The sequence below is a fragment of the Penaeus vannamei genome, chromosome 1 (assembly GCF_042767895.1).
Source record: "Penaeus vannamei isolate JL-2024 chromosome 1, ASM4276789v1, whole genome shotgun sequence".
Classification (NCBI taxonomy): Eukaryota; Metazoa; Arthropoda; class Malacostraca; order Decapoda; family Penaeidae; genus Penaeus; species Penaeus vannamei.
Genome location: NC_091549.1, coordinates 32,837,527 through 32,862,526, shown reverse-complemented (window position 1 = coordinate 32,862,526; position 25,000 = coordinate 32,837,527). Strand labels below are relative to the sequence as shown.

Here is a 25,000-nt window from a genome sequence, read left to right as displayed (position 1 = left end):
ACACACACTTGTACACACACACACACACACACACACACTTGTACACACACACACACATACTTGTACACACACACACATACTTGTACACACACACACACACACACACACGCACTTGTACACACACACACACGCACTTGTACACACACACACACACGCACTTGTACACACACACACACACGCACTTGTACACACACACACACACGCACTTGTACACACACACACACACGCACTTGTACACACACACACACACGCACTTGTACACACACACACACACGCACTTGTACACACACACACACGCACACACTTATATACACACGCACACACTTATATACACACGCACACACTTATATACACACGCACACTTATATACACACGCACACACTTATATACACACGCACACACTTATATACACATGCACACATTTATATACAGAAGACAAAAGATACTTCCATAAATACATTTATATACACACTTATATACATATATGATTGGTATAATATCGTAATATTTGAGGTATATAATATCAAAAATATAAACACTATATACATAATATTAATTTATATATACATAAAATATTACTTTATATAAATAATGTATTATGTTTGATAATATAATAACACATCACTTATACACAGAATGCCACACTATGTATAGCTAACAAATAATAATGTTATAATTCCAAAAATAATACATTGACACACACACACACACCTGTACACAATAATATTAATACAATATACCTAAATAATATTAATAATACTGTGTACATAATATATACATAAGTATATGTATTATTTAATAGTATAATATTATTATACACTAAACATAATATCATAATGTACATTTGTACACATTAATGCATATTACTTGCACACACACACTTGTAATGTTACACAATACGCCACTACAAGACATACATATGCTACACATTTGTATACATAATAATAATACTCATAAATACAATAATAATAATACTTGTAATACAATAAAATATTCACACACTTGTGCATACATACACAACACTTGTACAATAATACACACATTATTACCTACAATATATTAATACACACACATCTTTAAAATAATATTAATAATAATAATAACATAATAATACTTTTAACATTAACACAGCCACTGTGTGTAATGTATGTATATATTATACACACACTAAAGCAATACACACACACATACTTGTACACACACACACTATGTTATTAACACATACACTCACACACTGTACACATTAATAATACACACTTGTATTACTAAATACACACTTCCATAATAATTTCTAAATATTAAAATATACTCACATATATTGTATTAATAATAATAATATTAATAATTTTGTAATATTACGAAAATAATAATTTAAAAATAATAATGTTAAATTTAAATAATATTAATAATAATAATATTAATTTGTATTAATATTATATTTATATAATAATATAATATCTGAAATATTATATTAATATTAATTATATGCACACTTTATATTAATATTAATATATATGACACTTAGATATAATAATATTAATGTGTACATTATACACATTACACACTGCACACACATTGCACACACACTTACACACACATGCACACACACACACATCAGCACATATGTATTTATTAATATTATTTATTATCTGTAATAACATTACTGTCATAACATCATATACACACACACACACACTGTAATACACACACACACTGTACACACACACACACACTTGTACACACACACACACTTGTTACTATTAGCACACACTTAAAAGGTGCATGCACACACACTTGTACACACACTTGTACACACACACACTGCTGTAATAATAATACACACACACTTGTAATAATACTCATTACACGTCAATATTACTTCTATGTTAATACATTACATTGACGCACCTACACACCTGCACACTGCAAATACCACAATAATATCGCACTTGTAACACACACACACATCAGCATCACTTGTACACACACGTAAAAATTTGTGCCAGTACACACACACACACGCACTTGTACACACACAATATTTTCACAATGCACTTGTACACACACACACGCACTTGTACACACACACACACACACACCAGAAGACACATACACGCACTTGTACACAGCACACATACACGCACTTGTACACACACACACTCTACTCACACACACACACATGCACTTGTACAAGCACATATGCAATTCTGTACACACACACTTACCTGTACACATAACACACACACTTATATACACACGCACATGCCTATATACACACACGCACACTTATATACACACATGCACACACTTATATATACACACGCACACACTTATATACAGGCACATGCACACACTCATATACACACGCACACACTTATATACATACGCACACACTTATATACACAATGCCACTTATATAATAATATTAATTATGATAATACACACTTATATACACACGCAATAATAATTTATATACATACGTGACACACTACATACACACATTAATTTATACACACACAACTTGAGTACATACACACACGCAATACACATACACACACACACACACACACACACATGCCTTGTTGCACACACAATACACACTTATATAATAATAATAATACACACACACTTATATATATACACACACACTTAAATAATAACACACATGCACACAATAATTTGTACACACACATGTACACACACACACACACACACACTATGCACACACACACACACGCACACACTTTGTACACACACACACACACACACATGTACACACACTTGTATACACACACGCACACACACACTTGTACACACACACACACACACACTTGTACACACACACACACACACTTGTACACACACACACACTTGTACACACACACACACACTTGTACACACACACATATACACCTGTAATATCACACACTTGTGCACATTAATATAATATACTCCACACACACACTTTTATACACACACACACGCACACTTATATATACACACACACGTACACATCTATATACACATTATTACACACTTGCACACACACTGGTGCACATGCACACACACACTTGTATACAATACACATGCACACACACACACACATTACATGACACTTGCACACACACACACACTTGTACACATTAATACACACTTACACACACACACAAACTTGTGCACATACACATAATAAACTTGCACACACACACACACACTTGCACACACACACACACTTGCACACACACACACACACACACACACACACACACACACACACACACAATATACACACAGCACACACTGCACACACACACACACACACACTTGCACACACACACTTGTACACACACACACCTTTACACACACTGTACACACACACACTTTGTTAATAATCTACACACACACTCCTTTTATTATTAATTTGTACACACACCCACACTTTTACACACACATACACACACACTCCTGTACACACACACACTTGCATGCACACACTTGCACACACACACATTAATTGTAAACATACAATAATAATTTAGAAACACAACACACTTGTACACACACTACGCACATCATTCTGAGTGCACAACATACTTGTACACACACTTTCAAGTGCACACACACACCCTGTGCACACACACACACACTTCTGTACACACACACACACACACTTGTACACACACACACACACACTTGTACACACACACTCGCATGTACACACACACACACACACACACACACACATACTCCTATACACACACACACACACACATACTCCTATACACACACACACACACACATACTAAAATAAACACACACACATACTTGTACACACACACACTTGTACACACACACACACAAACACACACACACACACACTGTACACACACACACACACACATACTCCTATACACACACACACACACACATACTCCTATACACACACACACACACATACTCCTATACACACACACACACACACATACTCCTATACACACACACACACACTTAAAATACACACAATTAATTGCAATAATAATAATACACACACTTGTACACACACACACACACACACTTGTACAAATGCACACACTCTGTTACATACACACACACACACTTATGTACACACACACACACATCTTATAAATAATACACTTTGTACACACACACACACATTCTTGTACACACACAACAGCCACTTGCACACACACACACACACACACTTGTACACACACACACATATGTGTAATGATACTAACACACTTGTACACACACACACACACCTGTACACACACACACACACTGTAGCACACACACACACACACACACTTGTACAATGCACACACATTTGTACACACACACACATACTTGTACACACACACACCTGTACACACACATACACGCACTTGTACACACACACTAGAAAATACACACACACTATATATACAATACTCCACACACTTATTTACACACACTATTGACACTTTATATAAATAATACTATCAATTCTATACACACGGACACACTTGAAAAGATACACACACGTCATGTCTATATACACACACGCACACACTTATATAAAGTGTCACAGCATTAGTCAATTTATATACACACACAATGCACACACTGGTACATAACAGACACTTATATACACGCACACACTTTTATATACTCACACACGCACAATTATATTAGATACTTTACACTTATATACACACACTGACACACTTGTATGCATTAATTGTTTAACATACACATTACACACTTTCTATATATACTATGTTACCTTACATTAATAATTTATATGACACGACGCACACACTGTTATATACACACGTACACTTATATGCCACTTTTACACTTATATACACACGCATTTAACATCTTAGCATGATACACTTTAAGTTAAAGTGTATTAGCACATTAACATACTTATATATATTGTCATATAATAACACACATTTATATATTGACATACATATTATCTATATACACACTGATAAGCACAAGACATAATATACACTTAGCATTACTACACCACAATACATACACACACACTTATATAATAATAAGAACACCTATATACACACACACTTATATACACATACACATCTGCACACACACGTACATGCACACACACACTGTATACACACATGCACACACACACATACAATACATTTACACTTGTACACACACACACTGTATGTCACACCTGTACACACACACACACACACTTGTACACACACCTACATACACACACACTTGTACACACACACACACACACACACTTCAGAACACACAGAATACACACACACACTTGTACACACACACACACACACACACACACTTGTACACACACACACACACACTTGTACACACACACACATCTCAAATAATAATACACACTTGTAGCACACACACACTTGTACACACACACACACACACTTGTACACACACACACACAAACACTCTACACACACACACACACTTGTACACACACACACATACTTTGTACACACACACACACACACACTTGTACACACACATACACACACACACTTGTAATACACACATACCTATACACACACAAAATAATAATAATAATAATGACACATTGTACACACACACACACACATACTATAGGCTAATAATAATAATAATAATATTACTAATTGTACACACACACACACACACACACACTTGTACACACACATAATAATAATAATACACTTATAATAATACACACACACACACACACTTGTACACATGGCCAATATAATTTAAAATAATGTACATAAATACACACATATTAATTTATAATAATAATAATAATAAGTACTCTTTGTACAATATATTTACATAATTTGTATTAATAATATACACTTGTACACACAATAATTTGTACACACACACACATTTGCACACACACACACACACACACACACACACACTCACATGTACACACGTACACGCACACTCTTATATATACACGCACACACTTATATATTACACACACACTGTCGCACACATTTATACACACACACACACTATGTTAACTTACACACACGCACACACTGGTATACACACACGTTATATACACACACATACGCACACATTTAGTAGCACACACACACGCACACACTGTACACACACACACACACACACTTAGGCTACACACACACACACTTGTATATAACACACACACACACACACTTGTACACACACACACACACACTTGTACACACACACACACACACTTGTACACACACACACACACACACACACACACACACACACACACACACTTGTACACACACACACGCACACACCACACATTAACTTGTACACACACACACACACTTACATACACACACACACACACACTTACACACACACACACTTGTAATGCACACACACTATATACAATTTTCAATAGTATTAATACAAACATTATCATTTATATATATACACACACACACTACTTGACACTTATATATGCCACACATTACCCTACATACACTCACACATGTACACATTATATACACACACATGACACACTTATATACACACACTATCATTATTATAATACACACACACACACTATATATTAATACACACTTATAGGCATACACATAATTTTCATATACACACACACACTAACACTTATATAATATTAAGAATGGACAATACACACTTTTATACACACATACACGCACACATTTATATACACACACACGCACACTTATATACACACACGCATATACACTTTATATACACACACACTATACACTCTGTATACACACATGCACACACTTATATACACACGCACACACTTATATGTCACACACTGCACACACCCTTACATACATACACACATGCACACACACGCACATGCACACACACTACACACTTGTATACACACACACACACACACACTACGCACACACTTTTGTATGGTAGCATCCACACATTGTATGCGTAAGAACCACAGGGCTTAAATTTATTTTTCTATATTTGTGATTTATATTATACTTCAGTGACACTTTAGACTGGCAGCCAAGGCAGGTCAGGTCAAATGAACTTGGCACCAATTGAAGAGAACTGGATCTGCCGGGGAACCCGTTTTCATGCGTTTGGCCCTTGGGGACCCCCAAAAAGGGCAAAAAAAAATATTGGTCCCAACTGAAATAAAAATTCACATACTTCAACACATCTGAGAGAGTACAGAATGAACACACAGACAAAATTAATCAATAGCCAGGCTGCAGTATGCCCGCCAGACACCGGTGACCTGCACCTCACTGCTATGGGAAAATTAATGTAGATGAAACAGAAAAGGCATTGAATGAAACCATTTTTGAATGAAAGGTAACATTCCACCATGTACAAAAGCATATGTACAGCCAGTATTAGGATCTCAAGCATACCTGCTAAAGGGCCAAAAAATTTAGAAGCTTAATCAAATATCATTATACCACCTGGAAATAAAGTTTATATATTTAAACACATCTGAGACAGTACAGAATGGACTATACCAGGACAAATTACCTACAAAATTATGCTCACCAGATATCACCAAAAGTTGAACTCATGCAAAAGTGCTCTCTGGCAAACTTGGATGTAGATAAAACATTAAAGGTGTTTTTTTCTTTCCTTTCCTTTTCTTTCTTTCTTTGTTTTCTTTCAAATAAGGAACTAGAAAAAAAAATCAGAGAAAAGAGGAAACTGTTCTTTATTCTTTTCTAGGTTAATTAGTGCATTTGAATTGCAGGACCTTTATTAAAGGCCCATCAGATGAATAGTTTCTCCAAAGCTGTAAACCATCACTAAATGTAGCTATGAGCATCCAATATGGTTGTAGCCAATGGGAAGAACCTTCCGCATTTTCTAATTCTCTGCTATATTATATCCAGTCCCAAGCTTATTGGACTAACACATCCCAACCCCATTAGAAAGTACAAGATTTATTATTTCAAGGTTTACAAATACCAGTAAAACCCATACTTCATTAATGGCCTTAAAGGAAATAGCCTATTAATATTAATCCTCTGTGGAGAGCACCCAATCAAGTTTCTTTGTTAAACTTCCAGGGCAAGAAGGAGAAGGGAGGTGGAGGTGGGAAAGTGATCGAGTTGAATCCCAATGGCCTGTCTACATTCAGGAGAGAGGTTAGCACTTTGGGACCGCCTCAAGAAAGAAGCAGATGAGGCATTGTGGGGGGAAGGTAAGGAGCCCAACTAGGTATGTATTGACTTTACTAACTTTTCTTCTTCATATCAGTGATCTTGAAACTGACATTCTTTTTTCACTTTCCTCATTTATGCTTTTCTACCTTGAATAGGCTATCACTGCCTGATGGAGCAGTAAAAGATAAAGTCCTGGCAAGAGACCCCTGTTTGTATCATTGCACAGTCCATCTCTCAAGGTCTGTGCAGAAAACACTGTCATTGCATAAAAAGTTAACAAAGTTTGGTGGTTCTGGAACTGCCCCTTGAAGAAAGTTGCAGTTTATATTCCTAAAGCTTGATAACATTTAGTTAAGTAGGTGAGTTCCATAATATTTTACCGAGGATTTTTTTGCATTTATGTGAAATTAAAATTGGAAACAAGTCAGCTTACACAGAACAACTACAGGAGCATAGTTTAAAACTAGTACAGGAATAACACACCTAAGTCTAATTCGTAGTTGACGGTTTTAGGCTATAGGGTGTCATCCTTCTTAATCATATGTTGACAAAAAGTAGATAATAGAAGTATTCGAGAATGAATAGGCGATATCAGGTAGGCGTAATAATGGAATTGAATTGTTTAGGTCTTATTCACACATTTCAGCAGAATTGCATACTTCCTTTCCCCCTCTCCTATGCCTCCGCTTTTCATGCCTTTTAGTTACTGTTAAAAATTTTGTAGTCGTTGTTGCTCTACAGTCATTTCAATATATCACATGATAAACATTTTCTGGTGTATAAAAACTGCAAATTCTTCAAATTTAAGACTTAACTTACTCCTTTCTCTCTCATGCCTTCATTCATTTTTTTGTAATTTTAAAATGATAGTGCATCAACACAGTTGGACCCAATAAAATCCCAGAAGTTTAATGTGATAATAAACATTTATAACATCCTTTATTTTGCATGCCTTGCAGACAATATTCTATATATTTTTAAGTATGTGTACTTAGTAACTATATGATATACAATCATGAAAAAATACGCAGTTGAAATATGAAAAATCATTCATCATTTTAACTCGGATTGATATGTTCCCTCAGCCATGCATAACTCAGCAAGAACTATGTAAATCCTTTAGTTTAGCTTGACTAAGCTGAGAAGAAAATCCAGATTTTACACTAAGATTAATTCTTTTATCTCTCATTTCAACAGCTTGATTTTACAATTGAAAATTTACATTTGATTTTTATAGTTCAAATTCACACTGCACAGTAGTGTCAAAAATGTAAATACACTACAGTTACCCTGGACATATGTTTTGGAATGAAAGGATTTAAAAATTACCATAAATGTGCTAGTAGTTGCTGATCAACGTACGAAAACTTACTGCCATGTTAAATCGAAACTATATGATATGCTGTGTGGAGAGGTATGCAGGGAAGGTTCACAGAGGATTAGGCCATGAGCATGAATATATATAAGGTTATATGTATATTAAAATGTAAAACATTACGTGAGTAATATGATGTCTTATTGTCCCCAACCTTGATATGAAAGCCATCACAGCACATCAGATCAAAAACAGCAACAGAACTCAGAGAAAATGCTAGGCTATTCATTTAGAAAAAGCACGAAGCAATTCTGCTCACTGTCACTGCCCAGAGAGATACTTAGTGATATCTGAAACTACCACCAATGTGGAGTTAGATGAGTAATCTATCAGCTGATCGGGCAGGCCTCAAGGCTAGGGTCAATTCTAAAGGATATTAGAGGGGCATTACCGAAAAATGTCAAAAATTTTGACGCCGTCCCTCTCGCGACAAGATTTCTGATGTGCACTGTATATGTATGTTTGTGTATATAGATCTGTATATATGCAGGTAAACTACTTCTCGTGTTTTTTCTGATGATTGCGCTTTCTTCAGGTCTTTGGGTACCTCCTCAGCCCATATCCTGGGTGAGGCACGAACGTGTGTGGAAGGGAGGCTGATCTGTTGTGATGGTCCTCCCATTTGAATAGATGGTTTTTACTATGACATGTATAATTATGGCCCTGGAGCAAGTTCTAGTGATTTCCCTCTGGGATAGAAGATGTCAAAGGAAGAAGATAACAAAATAGAAGCTAAACCATTTGAAAGACTTGAAATGAAGAAACTGAGATTTGCTTGAGAGTTGTCCAAATATAACCAGCTCATAGGTCATGTAGTTATTGCTTTCTTGTGAATTTTGTTGCACAGTTATTGGCTCCATTGCAGCCATCAAGGAAATCTATTTGATCTGGCCATAATAACCATAATAGACTTCTATACTCCCTGATCTTTTTTAAACTATTAAAATTGATACTTGTCACATTATTTTTATTATTATTATCATTATTATGACATGATGATGATACATGATTATTATTGTTATTATTATGTTATTAAAATAGTGCCATTAACAGCCAAATGTGAATAAAGATTAATCTACCCCCAAAACTGGTAAAAGGGTAAACAAGTGAGAGATATGACTTGATAATTATGTAATTGGTGACTAAGTACTTGTGGAGCCATCTCAGTGTAAACAAAACTAATCAAGGAAAGTTGCAGTGGAAATTCAGCATACATTTCATGCCATCTGTGGTCATTGGGTTAAGAAATGTGTTTAGGTAATTTTTCAGTAGATGGTTTGATGTTTAGATTAATACTTTACTCTATTATTAGTATTGTATTTATTTATTTTTCATAAATTCCATACATTTTAGCTTATTGTTAAATAGCGTAATAACATTTAAGTAAGTTATGACTTGTAACAGGTACGCTTGTTAAATGAGAAAGTGAAGACTGACACCACCATCTGTATACCTGATGTGGACCCCTTATTGACTTGTGTCGTGGGCCCCATGTACGTCATACTTGGCAAAGTGAAGGCTTTCACAGTAAGTATAGGAGAAATTTGGAAAAGTTTGTGTAACATATTGTAATTGTAGAAAATTCATTAGCTTGACAAAGTATTATACTTGAAGATTAGTGGTTTCTTCATGTTCTTTTATCTGATTTTTGGGAAACCAAAATGTTTATTTTTTATAAACTTTTCCAGGTTACTAAGAACTCGGCATCTTACTGGGAGGGCAACAGTGAAGCAGAGTCCTTGCAGCGTGTGTATGGCATCAGCTTCCCCGATCCTAAAATGCTGAAAGAGTGGAAACATTTCCAGGAGGAAGCAGCAAAGAGGGACCACAGGAAATTAGGTAAGTATGTAGGAGAATTCTATATATGAGGCCCCATAAGTGAGAGGTGGTTAACCCCAAAATCTAAGTTTTGAGTAAGTCGCAATCAAAGTTAATAACATATTGCAATGAGTAAAGCAGTAGAATGTAAGTTGCAATCAAAGTTAATAACATTGCAATGAGTGAAGCAGTTGAATGTATTACTATTATGCATCAAAATAAAGGTCTAGGCTAGTTCTGTCGTGCCTTGTTATAAAAAAGAAGAATGAGAAAAAAAGACAAAGTAAAATTTGAGTGTGTGTATATATATATATATATATATATATATATATATATATATATATATATATATATATATATATATATATATATATATATATATATATATATATTATGTATGTAACAAATCTTCAATTCCAGTTTTTCCACAAGAAATTATTAAATTAAATGAATGAAAACTACACAAAATATATAAAATTAATGAGAAAAAAGAAAGGATTGTCATTTTTTCATATAATTTTTTTTCCTCAATAAAATTTTTTTCCGTTTTCATTGGTTCTGGCACCACCCTGGGCATAAACCCCTCTCGCACGTATTTTAATATTTAGTATCGCTTCGTGGATGCCAAAAACACACGATTTTCAGCCTAAATTAACCCATCAGGAATGTCTGTTTTCCCTTGACTGACACTGCCACTTGCTTCTTTAATATTCAAGCCTACAAGTTGGAGCGTGTAACTCCAAACCTCCATTTTTGTGGGTTACGGCCCTCTCACAGATGGGGCCTCATATGAATGAATCTTCGTCATTGTTTAATTTTGCCATCTGTATTTTATATTTTATTCTTTTATTTATTTTTATTTATTATTTTTTTTTTTAATGTGTTTTAAAAGTAATGATTATTAAATGATGTATATAGCTAACAAGTCTGGTTTATTTTTTCTTTACTTATTTCTATGTAAGAAACTAAAAAATATGTATCACAGTTGTCTCTACAGAACTTGCATATTTTCAAAAATGTTATTTATAGAGTATATAAAAATATTCTTCTCTTTGTAGGTATTCAACAGAAGCTGTTCTTCTTCCACGAGTTAAGTCCAGGTAGCTGCTTTTTCTCTTCCCGTGGAGCTTACATCTACAATACTTTAGTTGAATTCATCCGCCAGCAGTACCGCATTCGGGGATTCCAGGAAGTTATTTCACCTAATGTGTACAACACCAAATTGTGGCAAACCTCTGGTCACTGGGAGCACTATGCTGACAACATGTTTGCTTTTGAGGTTGAAAAGGAGAAGTATGCACTGAAGCCCATGAACTGCCCTGGCCATTGTTTGATGTTTTCACACACCAGCCGATCTTGGCGTGAACTACCACTTCGCATGGCTGACTTTGGTGTTTTGCATCGTAATGAACTATCAGGAGCTCTAACTGGCCTGACTCGTGTGCGGAGATTCCAGCAAGATGATGCCCACATCTTCTGTACACCTGAGATGATCAAGGATGAAATCAGTAATTGTCTGGAGTTTCTTTCTGCTGTTTATGAAACTTTTGGTTTTGATTTTGTGCTCAAGCTATCAACCCGACCAGAAAAGTTTATGGGCGAGATTGAAATGTGGGATAAAGCAGAATCACAGCTGAAGGAGTCCTTGGATAAATATGGTAAAGAATGGAAGCTCAACCCTGGAGATGGAGCATTCTATGGCCCAAAGATTGATATCACTGTGACTGATGCCCTAAGACGGCAACACCAGTGTGCTACAATCCAGCTTGATTTCCAGTTGCCCAACAGATTTGATCTACATTATGTGTCAGAATCAGGGGAAAAGAAGAGACCTGTTATAATCCATAGAGCTATCCTAGGCTCAGTTGAACGAATGATTGCCATCCTCACGGAATCCTATGGAGGAAAGTGGCCATTTTGGCTGTCTCCACGACAGTGCATGGTGGTGCCTGTAGCTCCACCGTTTGATGATTATGCCAAGTCTGTTAAAAAACAGCTCTATGAGGCAGGCTTCGAAGCTGATTATGATGTAGATCCTGGTGATACTATGAATAAGAAGATTAGGAATGCTCAACTTGAGCAATACAATTTCATTTTTGTGGTAGGGGAGAAAGAGAAGACCAACAACACTGTCAATGTGCGCACTCGAGACAACAAGGTACACGGCGAGCATAGTGTTCCTGATGTCATCCAGAAACTTCAGGTTCTCAAACAGAATCGTGTGCAAAACTGGGAAGATTCATTTTAATTCTCATGCTATACCATTGTTAATCCAACTTGGTTTCTAGTTTGTGTTTAATGGGAAGTCGTCAGAAAATACAAAGAAATAATTTAATATATTATTGTTTTTATCAGAATGATTGAACAGGTACTGGGAAAATTGCAACTACATAGTTTAAGCTATAAGACTACCCTATTAAATTACCTTATGAACTGGACTGGATTATGAATTCACTAAAGGTTCGTGCTTGTACATCACCTCAGTTTTGCCCAAAAAGCAGTATAATGACAGATGAGAATCATACATTTGCTTCCATATTTCCCTGTGAGCTTACAAATAAAAGTAGATGAAATAATCCAGTTGCTTGTATCTATTCTATGGAGTGTCAGAAGGCCAACGGTGTCAGTCCAATAACTGTGTTATAAGGTAATACTGTCAATAAACATGAATATTTTCTTGGTTTTTAATGAGGACCTTCACATTAGCCCCCCCCCCCCTTCCTCTATCCAATTCCTAAAATGTGAGAGTCGTGCCAGTCATGAACGGCCTCAGGGAGCCATGGGCATGGTGCACGTGTTCCCTAGGTAGTTATCTAGCCCTTACCCCTCATGGGGACCCTGAGGGGTGGTCCGTTAATCATCCCCACTTATTTTCAGGCTTCTCATGGACACCCCCCCCAATCCCTTGCCCGTTGTTGTCGTGGGGGGGCTTAGGAGACGGAGACTGAGACCCAATGCAGGGATCTCCCCTGCCTAGGGCCTCAGCCCTCGACTCGGCTAATTTTGCAGGGTCTTTTCCCCCTCCAGCTTTGTTTCCATCCCTTCTCCAAACCCTTCTACTATCTACTTCCTAAGGTGTGAGAGCCGTGCTGAGAGGATGAAAGGCTGACCTTGTGCCAGTCCTGAACGGCCTGCGGGAACTATGGGCACGGTACTCCCGACTAATCTAGCCCTTATCTTTCACTAGCAATGGAGGTGGACCAGTTGATGCCTTTTATATAATCCAGGTTCCCCATGACCAGTAATGAAAATGTAATCCCTTTATTAGAGCCAATGAGGCTAGCCCCTTTATCAAAAAGCCCCAACCCAGGCTCTCCTTTGACCACGGCTCCGAACACAAACTGCTACCCACTCCTCAATGCCTACTAGTGCATTACCCACCCAAGCAGAAAATCAGTCTCCAGAAGACATTCCTACCCACCCAACTTCCTCAAATTCATCAACTCTACCCCCGCAACTTTCATCAAGCAACCAATCCTCCCTTATTACTACCTTGCAGCCTTATTCTCCATCATTCCGTAATACTCCCTCTTCTACACGTCCCCGACCATCCATCATAATCGATCAAACTACTCGGCACAAACATGAACATGTGATAACTGCGGCGGCCCCCATAATGTATTTTATAGAGGCTGTCCCACTTACAAGTTTGAATCTGAGGTAGCAACTCTCAGATACAAAAATGGTCTCACTTTACGTGAAGCCAGACATGAAGCACGTCAACAAGGTTTCTCTCGTACTCCATACTCTAGTAACATCGTTTGCTCAGCCCCTCCCCTCCACCCCAAAATGTCCCCATTTCCACTTCTACATTCTACATCCCTCAGACCAATTCTTTTGCCACTCTAAATCTAGACACCCCAATCTCAACCACAGCTCCTATCTCAACTACAGCCCCAAAACCAACCCCTCTCCCTCCCCGCACTACCCGCAGTAGACAGACTAAACGTTCTAACCCTTCTTCCCCTACAGCACAATCACCTCCACCTACCCATACCTTTGTTCCTGAGACACCAGTCTCCTCTTCCCCCCCTCATAAGAAAACCTTTATCCCACAAAACTCTCCAACCAATTCCATTGCAGAAACAATTACCTTCTCACAAAACTCTCCAACCAACTCCACTGCAGAAACAATGGATGACATTCAAAGCTATATGCTTGAGACACAAGATCCCATAACTCATGCTCCTTCCACACTTGAAGTGGTTGCCGATACTCATACCCCTCCTACTAATATTCCCCCTACACCCCTTCCTCCTACTCCCTCTCAACACAACCTAACCCCCTCAATCCCGTCCACCACTGATATCCATCCTCCTGATATCCATCCCCCTCATATGCATCCTCCTCATATCCATCCCCCTCATATCCATCCCCCTCGTACACCCCTTCCTCCTACTCCCTCTCAACACAACCTAACCCACTCAATTCCGTCCACCTCCGATATCCATCCTCCCAATACCCATCCTCGTGATACGCATCCCCCTCTTACTCGCAGGACCGCTACACCGCTTCTTCCTAATCCCTCCCAAGTCAACACATCCCCTTCAACTCCAACTATCCATCCTTCCGATATTTATCCTCCTAACACTAATACTCCCCCCACATCTACTCCCTCCCAACACAACCCACCCCCTTCAACCCCAACTATAGGCACATTCTCCCTCCCTCCATCCCCTCTATCCTTTGCACTCCCCCCGGATACACACGAGAATCATTCATGTCACAACAATGCCCTTCTCCAGATTCTCTACCTCCTAATATCCCTCCTTTACACCCCCTAGCTCCTTCCCCTTCAAATTCCCCAACGCGTACTTGCGTTATCATTCGTAAATAAACTAGGATATAGCTCTCCTACATTGGAATATTCGCGGTTTCCGCTCTCATAGATCAGACCTACGTCATATCCTTCCTTCTTATAATCCATCTATTATCTGCCTCCAAGAGACTTTCCTCACACACCCTCCTATTCCAGTTCCCAATTACCAAACACCTTATGTCATACCTCCCATACAAACTTCTGTCCCGTGCACAGCTATTCGCATCTTTCTTCGCCGCTGGATCACAGTGATTTCAGTCTACTTCTCCCCATCCCATCCCATTGACTTTACTGCATTTGAGACTCTAATTTCCCAACTCCAACCACCTTTCCTCGTAGTTGGTGATTCAACTGCCGCCACACTCTGTGGGGTGACTCTACCAACAACTCCCGAGGCAGATCTCTAGAACGCTTCCTCTTCACAAATAACCTAATTATTCTTAATTCAGATCGCCCCACACACTTTGACATGCGCACACAATCCTTTTCATGCCTTGACCTCTCTCTATGCTCTCCTACTTTACATCTAGATTTCCATTGGTCAGTTCTAGACCACTTCCCCTATAGTGACCACTTCCCAATACTCCTTTCTCCTACTTCATATGTACCACTTCCTAATCCTCCACGCTGGTGCTTTGATAGAGCTGACTGGCATACTTTCACTTGACACTCTACTATACATATCCCTCCACCCCCCTTACCGTCCATTTCAGATATGCTACATTGTTTTACAACCACGATCCTAAGAGCTGCCTATACAGCCATTCCTCGAACTTCAAGACCTTATACCTTTGGTGCAATCAGAATTCCACCATGTGTTCCATGGTGGAATTCTGATTGCACCAAAACGCTTCGCTTAAAACGAGCAGCCTGGAACAGCTATCGCTGCAAACGAGGCACCCCTCACCAGCTATCAGCCCTTATTTCCTTTAAAAGAGCATCTGCCCATCTTCGCCGTACAATTAAAACAGCAAAACAAACAGCTGGCAAAATTATGTTTCCTCAATTACATCTTCTACATCTATTTCAGCTGTTTGGCGACGGATCCATAAATTATCAGGCAAACATCCCCCCCATCCTCCATATTCGAGATATTCTCATCTCTGAGCCTGTCGAAGTAGCTAATGAACTGGGTGACTATTTCAGCCAGATCAGTAGTGGCTCTCACCTTTCCCCACACTTTTCTTCCATTAAAGCCATCAAGGAACACACCCCTATTACCTTCACCCTATCCTCTGATGAGTCCTATAATGCTCCTTTTTCTTCTGAACTCAACGCTGCATTACAGTCGGGCCCCAACACTCATGAAGGCCCTGATGGTATTCATTATCGTATGCTCCGACACCTCCCATCTTCCTCTCTATCCTTCCTTTTAACTATTTTCAACCACATATGGACGTCAGGAAATTTTCCTTCTCATTGGCGAGATGCTCTTATCCTACCTTTCTTAAAACCCAATAAATCAGGTACCCTACCCCAAGATTACCGCCCCATAGCTCTAACTAGCTGCTTGTGCAAACTACTAGAACGAATGGTTAACTTCCGTTTAATGTGGTACCTTGAATCTCATAATCTCCTTTCCCCTTCCCAGTTTGGTTTCCGACGTGCCCGAAGTACAGCAGACCCACTTGCCCATTTCGAGACATACATTACATCAGCATTTGCACGCCATGAATCCGTATCAGTCATATTCTTTGATCTAGAAAAAGCATATGACACCACATGGCGATACCATATCCTCCAACACTTGTCCTCCTTTGGTTTACGTGGAAACATGGGCGTTTTCATTAAATCCTTCCTTTCTAAACGTACTTTCCAGGTCAAGATTGCTTCTTCCACGTCACCATCCTTTCCTCAATTCGAAGGCGTCCCACAAGGAAGTGTGCTCAGTACCACTTTATTCCTTCTTGCTGTAAATGACATAGTCTCAGTCCTACCACCAGGAGCCCGAGCATCACTATATGTTAGTGACTTAACCATCTATGCATCTGGCACATCCATACCAGATCTCTGTCAATTCCTTCAGTCCACAATAACATCAGTAACTTCTTGGGCCACCAACCATGGCTTTCGCTTCTCTACCTCTAAATCTTTCTCTATCCTTTTCTCTCGCTCACGTACGGTCCCCAAACCCCCACTCTTCTTATATAATGCTCCACTCCAATACCGTTCTTCTGGCAAATTCCTAGGCGTTATATTTGATTCCAAATTGTCCTGGCGAGACCATATCTTGTACACCAAAGAAAAAGCTCAACGTCGCCTCCGAATCTTACAAACTCTTTCACATATCTCCTGGGGCTCAGATCGCAAAACTCTCCTCCATCTTCATGTTACCTTGATTCTCTCCACTCTAGATAATGGATGCCATATCTACTCCTCTGCCTCAACCTCTCTTCTTGCTCACCTTGATACAATCCACCACAGCGGTCTCAGCTTAGCCCTAGGCGCCTTCTGCTCCTCTCCAGTTGAGAGCCTATATACTGAATCAGGCATGCTGTCCCTCTCTCGACGTCAAGCCCTTCTCTCTCTCTCCGATGCTATGCTCGATTTCACCAATTTTCCCTTACTAAAATAACTATTCCACAATCCTTGCTTCATACCTTTACCTCTTCTCCACGTTTACCAACTCCTCTCCCCGTACGCATGGATACCCTCCTCTCCCATTCCCCCGTCCCTCATCTCCGACCTCTCCCACTGTCTGTCCATTCCATTCCTCCATGGCTTATACCTAACCCCTGTATTTGCTCCTCAGTTTTCCCTGACCCACCAAAATCAGATATTCCCCCCTCTATCCTTCTCACTCATTTCCTTGACCATGTCTCCATTCATTCCTCCAGCATTCATGTTTACACTGACGGTTCCAAATCCATCTCAGGAGCTGGATTCGCAGTAACATTCCCAAATTGCACTTTCAAATACACCCTCCCTCCTGAATCTAGTGTCCTTACTACAGAACTATATGCACTTCTTTTTGCCTTAAGACGCATATACTCATCCACCTCTTCCTCTTTTACTATTTTTACTGACTCCCGTAACTCTTTAACCCTCATAAAGTCTATGCACTCGACCAATCCCCTTGTCTGTAAGATCCAGAACTGGTTGTTCTATCTATCCACACGTCACAAATCTGTCAGATTTTGCTGGGTACCCAGCCATGTTGGAATCCCTGGCAATGAACAGGCAGAGATACTCTTGCACGCTATGCCGCAATGTCCACATCACCTCAACAACGCTTCTCACATATTCCAGCTACGGATTACTACCCCCACTTTAAGGCCTTCTTGTATACCCGATGGCATTTTTTTTGGTCAAGACTCCACAACAATAAATTACATACCGTAAAACCATCAATCTCCTCTTGGTCAGCTCCATTTCACAAAAACAGACGTTGGGAGATGGCCCTCGCACGATTACGTATTGGCCACACTCGCCTAACACATGCCTATCTGATGTCACGCTCAGACCCGCCCCTATGTCCTCTATGCAACGTCCCTCTTTCAGTCCCACACATTCTCTTGTCCTGTCCACGCTTTAATACAGCACGCACGCACGCACGCTTTTCCACACCTATCCTCCCTTCACCGACCTCCCAACATATCAGACATCCTTACAGAATCCCACAGCTTCTGCCTCGACAACCTGTTCTCCTTCCTCAGACGCATAAATATCCTTCACTTGATTTAACTCCCTTACCTAAACTACCATAATCTTTTCCCTCATCTTCAACCTTTCAACACTATTCTAGATAGTTGGCACATAGCAACTATCACCTGACATCCCCCTTTACTATACCTTCCTATAGTGCTATATGACCTTAGATGTCTAGCACATTTATCTTAACCATTAACCATTAACCATTCCCATGGACAGTAATGAAGATTTTGCAACCCTATTTGGGGCAGTGAGGCTTGCTCCTTTATCAAATAACCTCCCTAGTTCTGACCCCAATCATTTAACGACCCCTGACTCCCCTTTGACCACGGCTCCGACCACTGATTCTACTCCCCCACTGACAACACCTACCATCAACCTAATCCATCCTGCACCTCTACCCAGATAACCCAACCTCCAAATAATACCCTTCTCTCAACCCCAATGTCTTTAACACCATCTACTCAAATAACTCCTTTTTCTACACCCCCCTCCCTTGTAACAACTCTTCAACCTTATTGCCCCCTCAACACATCACTACATCTTTCCACATCACACCCTCGCCTCTCGACCTCGTCCTTCTACAATTCCCACCTCTACAACTCTTTTTGAATACACTGTGTGGTCCAGCCAAACGGGATAGGTATTTTGGGATCCCCTCTACAGCCCAGTACTCTGTCAATACCTTACTGTTACCAAAATGCCTTCAAAAACAAGTAGCCAAGATCCCCTTCCGCATCCGTCCTGATCGTTCACGCCTTTGAATTGGAGTCTCAAGCCCGTGCAATATCTAACATGGTTGATTTCACTGGTAAACCTATCCCTGTACAACCCCACTCCTCCCTTAATACTTGTACAGTAAGTGTTTCCATTCCCCCAAATAAATGCCCTATGTATAATAGAGTGGTCAGATTGTGAAGAACAACTGCTAGACGCTTACAGAATATGATGCAACATCAGTAAAGTGCTACACAATCCCTCCCAGAGGTCGCCGAAAGTTCCACACTAATATTGCCAAGATTACCTTCTGTAGACATGGCCTTCCTTTTAAGGTCTATATCGATGGAGAATCATACCCAGTCAGACCATATCGACCCCCTCCCCGGCAATGCCAGAAATGCTAGCATTTCGGACACCCAGCAAAGCACTCCGCGGCTAGTATTTTATAGGAGTTGCCCTACCTACAAATTTGAATCAAAAGTAGCATTTCTCGTTCGGAATTCCTCGTCTTGCCCGCCCAGAAAACTTGTCCAGGACCAGCAGGACAAATGGGCCGCGTTCGGCCCCTTTCTGCCTGCTCGAATGTAAATATTCACTTTTTTATCATACCGGTGTCTTTATTTTACACGCTGCATTGGTTTTGTAACTCCTTTGATGCATATGTAACTTCCCTGGAACAGACAAGCACAAAAATATCCTTTGGTAACACCAATAAAGGGCCAGAAAATTACCAATCAATATCTTGTGGTTACCTGCAACTGTCATTGTTTACATACAAGAGCTATTGTGACGTCATCTCGACCTGCTCGCCCACCTTCGCAAGAGGACGAGATGGAAGAGATGGACAACTTGTCCGGGACGAGATAGTAGAGGTTCCGAACGGTAAACACAGCTCGTCCAACTGGTCTGGACGAGCTGGACGAGCAGTTCCGAACGCAGCATCAGATACAAACTCGGCCTTACCCTACTAGAAGCCAGGCAAGAAGCACGCAAACGAGGTTTCTCGAGCAGACCTTACTCCAATACTACCCAACACTCTATCCCTCTCCCCTCCCGCCCCTCTACCCAAACTATCTTTAAATCCTCAACAATACATCCTCATACTCCTCACCCTACCACCTCTACCCCTATCTCCCAACCAAACTTATTTTCCATCCTAAATCCAGATACTCCACAACCCTCCCTATACCTACTCCTCAACTCCCCACACACCGCAGTAGACAAACTAACCGCTCTACTCCATCTTCACCTACCTCATACGCACCTTCAACTACATATCCTCAAATACCTACCCACTCTTCACCCCCTCATAAAAGATTCATTTCCCAAACGTCCCTTCCCAACTCCCCTTCAGAAACCCTTGAAGACATTAGAAACTTTCTATACATGACACAAAAGAAAGTTCCTCTCTCTCAACCATCCATCAATTTCTCAACCCAGATTCCAGCTGCATTCAAAGTGACTACTGAAGTCCATCCTACCCCTCCTGACATCCCCCCAACCCCTATTCCTTCTACACCTTCCCACCACACCCTATTCACCCCCACTCCCCACCCTTACCCAAAACAAAAACCCTTCCTTCCCTGAAAATAATCCAAGAAAATAACCCTCTCTCTCAATCAGCGTCCTCCTGATATCCCCCTACCCCTACTCCCCCTATACCTTCCCAACATACCTCATTCTCTCACCCCCCCCCCCTCTAAAACCCCATCTGTCTACACAAACCTCATCCTCTCGACCACCCAAACCAATACCCCCCCCAAAAAAAAAAAAAAAAAATGCTATCCTTCCCTACTACCCCTCCCGCTCCCCCCTGGATACACACGCGAATCTCTTCTATCGCAAAACTCTCCCAGACCACATCTTCCCTATTGAACCCCAGGACACTCACTACTCCTTCACCTACTCCTGATTCTTTACCTTAACCCTCAGATACGCAATCCCCTATTCTTGAGACAACCATACCTATCGCTGTCACCCCCTCAAATAATCATGCCCTTACTACAATGAAACATTCGAAGCTTCCGTTCTCACAGACTTCACCTCCGACATCTCATATCTACCTACAACCCCATCCATCTTCTGTCTTCAAGAAACCTTAACACATCACCCAGTACCAATTCCGAATTTCCATTTTGTATCATCCCCTCACTCTTTCCCTCAATCCTCAATACTAATTCATAAAAAAGACTCCATACACTAGACCCTCTTCCTTTCACTATTATTTGTATTTTTCTTTAAGGATGGACAGCAGTTATATCAGTTTACTTTTTTCCCTCTATTTCTGTTGACTTAACGCTTTCAAAACATTACTCTCTCAACTACAACCACCCTTCATTATAACAGGCGATTTCAACTGCCGTCACACTCTGTGATGATACCACACAACTTCACGTGGTAGATCCCTTGATTATTTCTTTTCCACAACCGACCTCACTATCCTTAACTCTGACCGTCCCACACATTTTGACATGCGTACTCAAACTTTTCATGCCTGGACCTCTCTCTATGCTCTCCTTCTCTTTACTTAGACTATCATAGCGACCACTTTCCGACCCTCCTTGGTCCTACTTCATATATCCCACTTCATAACCCCCAAGATGGTGCTTTAATGAAGCTGTTGATGAGATTGCCAAGGGGGCGACCAGGAAGCATGAGGTAGACACTCAGTGCATGCGGACTCTTAAACAGGCAAGGAGCAATATCAAGAGGATACAGTTAGACCACGAGGCCAGGAAGGGCGAAGCGATTGGGAAGAACGGCACTTTGAAATACTATATGCATCTAGCGACGAACACATACTTTGCTTATGGGAAAGGCAAATGGAAAGACAGTATGTACATGGGGATCAGGCTTGGATATAAATACTATTGGGAGTTAGGCGTTCCAACAAGCGAGCAAGAAAAATAATGCAGGGTGTTTAATTTACCTAAATCACATACATTGATACATGATATATTACAGTATCCTAAGCTTCAGACACATAAAAATGCAGAGATAACAGGTTTACCTGAACAGGCCGTATGATGATTAGGAATGGTCAGGTATTCGAGATTTTGAAGAGGTAAAGGCAATGTGCACCAATATCATAAATATACCAGGCAAGTATCACACGTAGGCTGTTACTCCTGCTGAGACTATAATGTCTCCTACTTTGCTGCTGATGTCTGCCGTATGTTAGGCATCATTCTCCTGAAACACAAACATCCCACTCAGCAATTGATTCATCTCTTCTCCGGGATTATAATCATATTTTGCGCGCATATATTTTATGTACGCCGTATATGATTATGTAAGCCCAGGAGGGGACTTATCTGGATGAGGGTGTGCGTGTTATATCAATTTACCGATATGTAGGCCAATGACTGATTTTTTGTATTTTTATAATTCAAGTATTGTATTTATTTTTAAATGTTATTATACCTAACGTTTGTATGTGAATTGTGAGCCCATACAGGGACTTCTTAAGATACTTCATCCCTCCGAGATGTAATTTCTCTCAATATACGTGTCAAAGTAAAAAAAAAAAAAAAAAAAAATCGGCGTTATCTCCTTCATGATGATAATATTTATATAAAAAAATATGTGTATATAAATTGTTTCGTGTTTGTGTTTGCGTTTAAGCTGATTGTTTTTATGTGTGCATGTATATGCGTGTATGTATGAGTATGCGTATGTATTCGTGTGTGTGTGTGCGTGTATGTGTGCAAGGTCTATATAAGTACTTATATAGACCTTGCATGTGTGTGTACAGCCGCACGGGAACACACACACAGACACAAGCATATACATACATACATACGTACACACACACACACACACACACACACACACACACACACACACACACACACACACACACACACACATATATATATATATATATATATATATATATATATATATTAACATATTTTTATATGTGTGTTTTGCATTCATGTGTGTGTGTGTGTGTGCGTGTGTGTGTGTGTGTGTGTGTGTGTGTGTGTGTGTGTGTGTGTGTGTGTGTGTGTGTGTGTGTGTGTGTGTGTGTGTGTGTGTGTGTGTGTGTGTGTGTAGGGGTGCGAACTAACTCACACTTGACCAAGGGTGGAATTCTACTGAAATTCGTTTGGAAGATGGCTGACGGATGGTGACATCTCTACGGATTTTTTTCTGTCGGCTTTCTTTTTCTTATTTTTAATGATTAAAGATGGTTTGGTGCAGATGAAAAGTATTTAAAGCAATATTAAAACCTTTGCCCATGTTCAATAAATTTGATATAAAAATTGCTGACTACTACATCTAATAACTAGATTTGATGTAGTAGACCGGACGCTATCGCGGCAGAAATGTCATTCCCAGGAGGATTTACGTAAGGTGGAATGGAGGGAAAATAACTCGTTTGCATCTCGTTAACTAACTATAAAAATAACTAGTTAGCCACAACCC

General features: G+C 39.7%; 1 protein-coding gene across 1 annotated transcript in view; it reads left to right on the top strand.

The window, feature by feature from the left end:
- ThrRS (threonine--tRNA ligase) overlaps positions 1–14,054 on the top strand; it is a 32,818-nt gene extending 18,764 nt beyond the window's left edge. Inside the window, 13 exon segments of the mRNA XM_070125938.1 lie at positions 8,091–8,141; positions 8,144–8,161; positions 8,164–8,279; positions 8,342–8,371; positions 8,373–8,430; positions 8,432–8,521; positions 9,384–9,442; positions 10,097–10,373; positions 10,966–11,002; positions 11,005–11,066; positions 11,068–11,088; positions 11,250–11,400; positions 12,438–14,054. Of these exon segments, the coding sequence (XP_069982039.1) occupies positions 8,091–8,141; positions 8,144–8,161; positions 8,164–8,279; positions 8,342–8,371; positions 8,373–8,430; positions 8,432–8,521; positions 9,384–9,442; positions 10,097–10,373; positions 10,966–11,002; positions 11,005–11,066; positions 11,068–11,088; positions 11,250–11,400; positions 12,438–13,627 (2,160 nt within the window). The 3' untranslated portion in view covers positions 13,628–14,054.
- Positions 14,055–25,000: the final 10,946 nt, after the last annotated feature.